The 10,049-nt window shown below is 32.8% G+C and overlaps 1 protein-coding gene across 3 annotated transcripts in view; it reads right to left on the bottom strand.

Moving 5' to 3' along the window:
- Positions 1-1,044: 1,044 nt before the first annotated feature.
- LOC117160785 (uncharacterized) overlaps positions 1,045-10,049 on the bottom strand; it is a 131,416-nt gene continuing 122,411 nt past the window's right edge. For all 3 annotated transcript variants that reach the window (XM_076622768.1, XM_076622769.1, XM_076622767.1), the window contains exon 5: positions 1,045-4,848. In XM_076622768.1, coding sequence (XP_076478883.1) covers positions 3,979-4,848 — 870 coding nt within the window. In that variant the 3' untranslated portion in view covers positions 1,045-3,978. The remainder of the gene's footprint in view (positions 4,849-10,049) is intronic.

Below are 10,049 nucleotides of genomic sequence, written 5' to 3'. Positions count from 1 at the left end.
ATTAAACAATTGATAAATAGTTTATAAATTACAATACTGTATATGCAATTATCTTTGAATTAGTTGAAATTTTCTCATTCTAAAAAGATATAAAACGTATGTTACAAATGTATTCAAATTAATAAAATAATTTTATAAGTGTCGCAGAACTATACATATAATGAATAAACTTCAAATAATTACAAGGAATCTTACAAGGAGAGCTTGTTAGAATGATAAGTTCTTGAGTTTCTTTCGTCACAAATTCCCATAACAATAATCACGGAAAACGTATTTAATGCACCTATTTAATTTTCTTTACAGATGTTTTGCTTTATTCGCTTAAAATTTGAAACACAAAAGTAATAAATGACTAAACAATTTTATTTTCATTTTTTCAATATGAAATGTCATACCAATATATATTGTTCAATCTATATAAAATTTTCCTGTGTTCATAAGAGAAAACAATCAGTTACAGTCTTTTATACGGATGGAAAATGATATTATCTTCAACGTACAATGGATTTTAGGTATGTCATTACTCAAAAGTAGGTGAATGCTTGCATATTCTTGACGAAACGTAATTTAGTTACGAAACTACAAATAGAAAACTCAAGAATGAATTTCCTGTATATCAGAAGATAGTGGAATATTATGATACGATAAAATTTATGTTTAAGAGGTAAATACATAAGAAGAATATTGACATGTGTAAGTGTCAAGTGTTATGCATACAATAGTTTTGTTATTTATTTAGCAATTTATTATTCTCAGGTTGTTTGAGTTATAAATAAGGTAAAGAAGATTTTTCCAAGTTGACAGAAAGATTATTCTGATTAATTCGAGCAATACTATTCAAAACTGATCGACATTTCAACGAATCGTACATTTAATTTTAACATGCTACTGATAAGGTTTTAAATAAACAATTAAAATTTTATATAATATATATCTCTTGATTCCACGAAAAGATAGTATTACAAATAATAATATTCTTGTATCGTTAATACAAATCGATCAAATTCTTCATATGTTACTTAAGACCGACAATGTACATGTAAATGTTAATACATGTAAGTTTTTTTTATAATTATCATTTGTTGAAAAACTATTGTTTTTCAATTTAAAAAGAACGACAAATTTGTAAAGTTTACGTAAAACGAAATTTTCAAATCGAAATATAGTTGACTTGGCGCAGTGAGTCATTGAGTGACAGAATGATTCAGACGCTAACGCTATTTATAGAATACTGATAAAGGGTGATAGATGTCATCATTTGGCTGAATTATTTGTCTCATTATTTTTTCTGTACTGTGTTGTCTATGGTTACGGTTTCAAATAAAAAAGTGAAAATTGCAAGAAATGCTATAGTGTATCAAACGTCTGATTATAGTACAAAAATATTAGGTTGTCCGAAAAGTTTCTTTCGTTTCGTAAGATAATAATAGATGATCAGCAATTTCTGTTTTATTTCTGTTTTTATGTATAAAAAACATTGTGCGTCTATTATTTCCTTATAAAACGAAAGAAACTTCTCGGACAACCTAATAGAAATTAGGTTACACGTTGAATGTTACGAAGGCTTAAAGGATTAATGGAATACTTATTGAAAAAAATTTGAAAATATAATCTAAAAAAGAGTAGCTAACAATACGTGCAGGCGTAAACCTTCCTTTTACAGCTTAACTTTTCTCCCGAGTACTATGATTTTCATAATAATACAGTACTTCGTGGACAAATGATAGCATTTCCATGGAAGTGTTTTCTGACATTGTTATTCGATAACGGAGGTTTCAATTTGTATATTGTCCGATAGAAATTCATAGTACATTTGATTTATATATGCATAATTTTCGCAACTCACTTAGGAAGAGTTATACGTTTAATTTAAATTGACGTTAACTTAAAACGAATAATAATTTATCTCGACGATAATTGTAAATTTTAAGCGAATAAGTAATAATCGTTTTAACAAAAACAGATAACCGAATAAATTGCGATCGGGTATATTGACGATACGAATCGTAATTACACAGAATGTCGTTTATGAAAGCATTTTGGAACGATAGAGGATGTAAATATCTGTTCTTATGGGACACAAAACACAGTTGACATGAAAATTGCATTGACTTCTCTGAACATTTAATGCGTTCTCGTAATCCGCGATCGTGATAATGGATACATAGCAATTAAATTGGCAATGAATTTTCACAAGTATTTACGCCAACCAGTTTATATTGTCCGCGAATACTGCACAGGCGCGCGTAGTCTGCAAAACTGAAATACATCTGTTCTCTTGGCACGTGGAGTTAAACTGGAATATATTTTCCTTTTAAGATTTCATTTATTTGCAACAGCACACAATAATAAACTATATACGTTTTAACGAACTAGCTGAAAACCTGACACAAACTTCAAGAGCCAGAAGAGAACGAAACCATATGAGTTACTGGAATGAATAATAAGGAAATGGAGTGGAAACACTATTGAACATCATCTACACGCACATAATATCCACACTACCAAATCCGCTGGTTGGCTCAACAGAGCCAGTTGTAAATGTAATGTAGTCATTAAAAGAAAAGATTTCATTTATATACCTAGCTAATGTAAATGGAATTGACTGTAAGCTTTTATACTCATAACAGAAATAACAGAAAGTTACTAACAATTCTCCATTAACTAAAACAGTTTGTTTGGATATCATCCTTAACCTTGGTACATCCTTTCGTTCATTTTCGATCAAATTATAATTTTCTAATGTTAGAAAATGTGCCAAGTCTGAAGAAAATATAACAAGATTTTTGTTAGTATACACAATTTTCTGTTTTAATTTTATGTTGGAAAACTTCTTCAAACATTAGAAAACCTTAGAAATGAAAGCACAATGAAATATTCACACGGTAAAACATTAAAATAAAACTTATAGGAATCCTGTTTATCGTCTACAATTCTGTAAAATCTTCCTCGCATTATTATAGAAATTCAGTAAAGTGGAACTGCTTTCTTGACTCTCATAATTCTATTGATTGCAAGTGTTTTTTCTGAGATTCGAAATCAGTTTGCGAAGACCTTGGTGAATACATATTTGGCAAGTAGAATGAATGAATGATTAAATATGTATTGTAGTATTGAAAACCTATGAAGTGGACGTTGGGTAGTGGATTTAACTTGGGATTCGAAGTATATATCGAACGTTATATCCCATCACAAGGTGGCACAAACCTTGTAACAGAGATAATTGTCCCTGTTTCGTGTTCTCTTCAACGCCGTTTTTGCCAGAATGCTTGGTAAATTCTAATATCATAATAAGACCAAAATTGTAATACGTGTTAATAAATTTATATCTTTTCAACAGTCGTCTAAAAAATTACAATTCCTGAAAAAATAGTTCGCATCTTCCTTTATAAATTTCTTTTACTACTTTCTTAGATTATTACAACTGTTTGCTTCAACTCTTTCGGTGTTTGAATGTCGAAAATCGTTGTTTTCAGCTCGAAAAGTATGTGAAATTATTCATTTCTAAAATTCTCGTGGCGCTGACAACGTGTACACTTTCAAATTTTGTTGTGATTAGTTTGTTACACGGTGTAAATTTATTCAGACGATTCCTTCACACAGAATAACATGACCGAAAGAGCCAAGTATAACATTAACAAAATATATTTTTTGTCGTAGAATTATTCTCGGAATCAGACGCCTTTCAATCATTATGTACACGGAGTTTGGTTCTTTCGGAACTTTATGAGTCGTACGTTTAAAAGGAAGGAGTACTTTTTAATCTCATTTCTGGAACATTATACAGTCGGTATGTGTCACACTTAGATACGATTTTATATAAGAATTTCTATTTATTACCATATTGTGATTGAATATATGTCATATGCATTCAAGTACCCTTCGATACCTTGAAATTGAAACGATGACTAACTCCATAAATTTCAAGTATAGCATACATATTCTCCCTTGATAAGTCATACGTTTAACCTTCTCACACTACACGCAAGTAGCCTTGTATCCGAACACAACGTCAGGAGTTTTGCTGCAAGACGGTTGGTCCAATTGATAGGAAGCATTTTTATTTCCTTTGGGTGTGCATTTGGGAAATATGTGCTGCATCGCCGTTTCACACTCCGCTTCTTCGACGGACGCCTCCTCCTTCACGATTTTCTCAATGTTGTTGCTACTTAAACGCCGTACCATTTGACTACCTTTCGCTGCTTCTTCGTCTTTCTCCAGAAAGTTACACATGCTGACGCGCCTCTCCCTCGACAAGGATTTGCCAAAAGAACAATTTGGCCTAGCCAAAACGTCCATTCTGTCAAAATGGTAGGCGCTGCCTGCGCGATCTCTCTGCAGCGGGTTGGCCAACACGTCCATTCTGTCGAACTGCCAGATTCTTCCGCCACGGTCTCTTTGCAACGGTCTGGCAAGTACCTCCATCCTGTCGAAGTGGCAGACACTCATTCCACGATCTCGTTGCCACAATTTCGAGGAAGCATCGAATTGACAGACACTCATTCCTCTGTCTCGAAAGACAGGCTTGGACGTTTCGATTCTGTCTAACTGACATATACTGGTCTTTCGTTCGCGTTGCAACAATTTCGTGGACTCGTTGGCTGACTTCAAGTTTTTTAACGTATCCTGTTCACTGCACGAGTTGTTCTCCGAAAACATCAAGAATTGAAGATCGAGCGCGCTTTTCGTGCGACGTGGCATACCTTGAGCGCCAGGCAGCAACGACGTATTAGATCCAATGAACACACTGTTTTGTCTCGGTCGTACTTGACCCGAAGCGTAATTTAATTCGTGTCCCGCCGGATAATCCCCGCAGGGTATGTTACATTTCGAGAACGTGCGCCGATTCTGCGAACAAACGAACCAATGATTTACGAATCGCTTTAATTAACGATCGGAGCAGAGAAATTTTGCTCGATCGAACGTATTTGTGTATTTTGCGTTTGCTGAGATTTTGGGAAACCTTGAAATATGTTGTCAAGGTCATCATTCTGGAAAACATTTCCTTGTACATGTTACCACCGTTCAACTTCAGTTTCCGAGATATTCACAGAAAGCTTCGATTAAATTTACTCTCCACTACGCTATGGTCCCATTTTTATATAGAACAACCTAAACTTAACTCATTGATGCTAATCATCTCTAATATAAATAAAAAAATATAGATTTATATTTGGGTTATAGGGTTATAGGTTGGGTTAGTTTAATATCTAGCTAGCGTCATTTCATTTTTATTTCACTCGATTTTATCATAAATTCGATTACTACAATTTATTATTGCTTATATATACCAACAAACATATTTCAGTATATAATTCAAAAACCGAGACCGTGCGTGGTAATCACTAGGTTGCGTATGGTGGATCGTGTATATGCTTCGTACGCATTACTTTGATGATGAAAATAAAGTGTCCTATTCTATATATCAATAAATTCATCGAAAATTATTTCACGCTACGCATAACCCATTACTTTTCTGTTTTTATTTATGCAATATTAAAAATGGTTATCTCTCTCATCAATGAATCAAGTTTAGGTTAGATTATAAGTATAGGGATAAGTTGTTCAGAATGACGACCTTGATAACATATTTCAAGATCATCAAACTTGGTGTGGTGCGTGCTGGTGAAAATAATTACCAACTACCAATATGTATAGAGCGTGTGCCAAGATTTTGTAGCAAGATTTTGTCGGTATATTCTATGAGCATAATCAAGCAAAAGTAGTCGATCATAGGTCATGTACAACTTTACTGAAAAGTCGTATATTGTCTACAGACATTATTCTTGCACAATAATATGTAATCGTTACTGTCTTCAAGAATACCGTTTCACGGTTCATGTTTCTCGTTCTATTAACCAATGACATTAACGTTTAATGATTGTGCGTTTTATGGATTTTTTATTTTTGCATACCTTTTTATCTCTGAATATTTTTCATGTTTTGTGTAAATAAAATTGCAGCTTTCCAAGTGTTTATTCGAGTTTTGATTAAACGAACTCAAAAGTAACTCATTTTTTTACTGCAGTTGTTCACTATCAAATTTTAGTTTGAGTTCAATTCAATTTTTACCTTTTTCATAATGTAACTTTGAAGTTAATGGACAGTCTAGAAATCTAGCGGACCGCCAAGAAATAAATATCGCCTATCTATAGTGTAGATACGTTGTACGTATGTGGACTGTACAGGATGAGATGTTCGGTCCTCCTTGAAAGAATTGTTCTTAATTTTAATTGATTTTCATTTCATTATAAATAAATCGGTGTTGAGAGAGTATTCCATCCCTATAAGAACCTTATAATTGCACAGGTCAGCTTACTTTAGCATCTAAAATCAATTTAATTTTAAAATAAAATCATTCTAGTTTACTTTGAATGACCTTGTAAATATCGAAAAAAATAAAAGACACTTGAAAAGCTAAGAAAGAAGTGTGAAAGTGTTTGCAAAAATGGAAAAACTTGCAACGTTTGAAGATGTACGATTAATAACATTAAAACACAGAAACATTTAATTGAAAATTATTCAGGTGTTTCGAGAAGTAGAAAAACTTTAATGAAATTGTAAGATAAATATCCAGGTTCTGATGTATAGTAGTGATTTCCATAAATCAGCAATAAAGAGATAATATTATCTACGTGTGATATTATATTCATATTACGTGACATAAAGTTTTGAAACTTTAATGAATATCGTTATCGATATTTTAAGTTCTCATGCTGAAAGAAAGATTAGAGTGAAAGTAACGATGTTTTCTTATTTATGTATCTTATATATGAAGCGTTTATGACATTAGAAAGATGACTTAGGCGGTTTGATGTCAAACAGAATACAGTTCAACGCAGCTCAATGTGTCAACAAATTTGGATAAAGTATAGTATTCCGGGTGTATCTTAGATTAAAAATAAGAGTTATTTTTTTCGCGGAAATAAACGCTTTTGAAAATTCAGCTGTATGAACATTTGCTCGACAAAGATCTTAATTGTAGAAATCTGCGTAGGAACGTGATCGTACAGAGAGGTAAGCGGTATGCGGTTAAAGCACGTAGTGGCACAGACAATGTCAATGCGCCAAATGCCAATTTTTTCGCTTACCGTTTTCTACTTTCTGTGCGGTCACGGAAGATAAAAAATACCCCAAAACTAATCCAATACTCACGATTCAAATGCATTCAAAGTGAGCCATACCGTAAGTTAGGAGAACGAAATTTTAAAAAAGATAACGTAAGAACCCACGAGGAGGTCACACGTCAACAGGTTGATCGAAATTTTGTATGTCTTATTTTCGTGAAAAACGACCTTCGTTTTCGGCTTCAGCCACTTCAAAACCCCTACAAAGAGTCATTCCAGCCGAACATTTTGCAATCCGAACACTATACCCCAGCTGCAGATGTACTTAATTTAGCAATAAAAAAGATATAAAATCCCTAAATAATTAAAACAAAAAGTACGTTTGTATTATATTACAGTATTCTTTGTAATTGTCCTTATATGATACATAGAATATTAATTATACGAGAAATCCTACTGTCCAGAAATTCCCTCAACGATCATGTTTCCCTATTAAATCGGATACTGGAGATTCTACTGTAACCAAAATTATAGCGTACCTTATTACACAAGTATAACATAGAGTATCATAAGAAAGCATAATATGCTTTCATACGAATTGATAGTATCTGGGGCATCTCATAAGATATTCCTGCTGCAAAAAGTGAAAAACCAGCGCTGACAAATCTGAAGCATCATCTACGCTACGATATCATTTGAACGTACTATTCAACTGAGAAGAGGATGTATGCTACGTAACTCAGTTGATGCTACTTGCCCATAGGAGTAATATACCATACAAGCTTCACGGAGCACGAATAGGGCGTATAATATGGAAATTTCTTCGGACGTGTCGAACGAACCTTCCGTTGAAACTAGATATCAATAATTTACATTCCACCATATCGATTGAAAAAAAAGACGGATGTTCTTGCTCTATCGCAACTCGGATACATCAAGTCCAAGTTAAAGATAGCCCGTAAAAAACCTTGTTCAGTATTTAAAATAATATTGCTTTGAGAAAAGAAACTGTATTTTTAGTTGTGAATTGTGTTCACTGTGAATTATTTATATAAAATAGAGTAAAACCTCCCACATCCGAATCAGTAGAAAGAAAACAATTTTTGAATAATGAGACTTTCGGATAATAGAACAATCGCTTTCCTGGTACTTTCAGATCAAGAAAATTGTCAGCTTGTTTTAATATCTGAGGAATTCATATTTTTTGGCTAGTAAACTATATAAATTTTCATCGTGAACAGGTACATCGTCATTCTGATTTTCTGTTTTCGCTAAATAATAATTAGATTGTGAATATTTATACAAATTCATGTTTTTATTAATATAATTAAAAGACATTTGTCTCACTTGTCAAATATTGTAAGGAGTATTACACATTGAATATTTTATATATTCTCGCATACTAGGTGCAGACATTTTTCATAAATGCATAAAAATCTACAGTCTACTAATAATATATGTAGTATCGGGAGAAAACCCTGACTAATTAGTAATTTATGGCCTATTTGATCATGGTATGCCGGAGCCAGGGTATAAAAGCTAGCCGTTAGTGAGTTGAGGAGCTTTGGTGTTGCCGGCGTTGTCGGGCTTTAGTGTTTCCAGCGTGATCGAAGTGTTGTCAGCGTTATCAAAGAGTGTGGTCGGCGTGAAAGAGAGTCGTTGTGATGAGAGGAGTTAGTGACGAATGATGACTGCGTGTATATAGACTGACGGAGCATCGTGCTTGATTTTGTGTTGGCGTGAACGATATTGAAATAAACCTACCGTTACCAAACCTACTGGTACACTAATTCTTATTTCCTATATATATAATAATATTATATTATAATATATAATAATACTCTGATACCCTCAGGGTTACAGTTGGTATCCGTCACCTTACAGCCAACTTGAAATTTTATCAATGCATTCGTCTGATTCGCCTTTCACTCGCCGCTTTATTGAAACGGCTCTTAAAATATTATTTCTCTCTAATTTCTATAGACAAAACTATTTACATTATCAGTAATATATCGTCTAAACAGGAGTACTTGTAACAGAAGAAAACATTTTTTACCATTCGTTTAGATAACGGAGAATGAAGATTCGGATATGGCAAGCTCTATTGTATCTTCAAGCTGTTTTGTTTAAAGATTAAAGTGTCTTTAAATTGTGGGAAATGATGAAATTCTAAGACGGCACAAATCCATCAATCAATACATCGATAAACTCAGCTTATTTGTACATTTTCTTTAATTCATTATTAATCTTGTTGACATTTCTCGTGAGAATTGTCTATATACAAATCTTCATTACGTTCACATTTCTAACATAAAAAAAATTTTTTTTTTGTCAACATTTTTTTGTAAGAAGGTTCGTAATGCTTATAAACTTGTGCGGTATTAAAATTTATTTAGTTATTTATTATGATATTTTCTAAGTTTGAGTGAGTTTTCTAAAAAAAAATGGTATTCAACAAAAAGAAAATCCTTATTTAAACTCAAGAACTACCCTACATTTTACTATCCGAGTTATTATTCGTAGTTTTTCCAGTGCGTGTAGTACATTTCTGTATAAAATTTTGTATAAACTTCTGTATAAAATTCTGTATAAAATTACCAATTACCTTAAAAAATTATACTAAAAAGACTGAAAACGTGGCTGCGAGAAATTTATTTCTCCAATACTGGGTTCGCAATGGAACCGTTTTGCTTCTCGATTTTTGAAGTGGTCATTGCAAGAATACGGTAAAGTAAACTATACTTGACAGTAAAAATGTAAGATTCTTCGATATTGCGAAAAGTGGAACAAAATACGTGAAAAAAAGAAAGATGGATATTTTATCTGAAAGTTTTGAATTGTTAAGAACAAGTTTGGAAAAATTTGCTTGCAAGTTGAAGCAGTGGTGGGTTCAATCTCAGTATACAGAGTCGTTGCTCTTTAAGCGTACTGAGAAATGGTTGGAATTAGATTTCAGTGATCCTAATTCAGTTATCCTCATTC

Source organism: Bombus vancouverensis, chromosome 11 (genome assembly GCF_051014615.1).
Source record: "Bombus vancouverensis nearcticus chromosome 11, iyBomVanc1_principal, whole genome shotgun sequence".
In the NCBI taxonomy this organism is placed as follows: domain Eukaryota; kingdom Metazoa; phylum Arthropoda; class Insecta; order Hymenoptera; family Apidae; genus Bombus; species Bombus vancouverensis.
The sequence above is the reverse complement of the archived record's forward strand: the minus strand, read 5'-3'. Positions and strand labels throughout refer to the sequence as shown.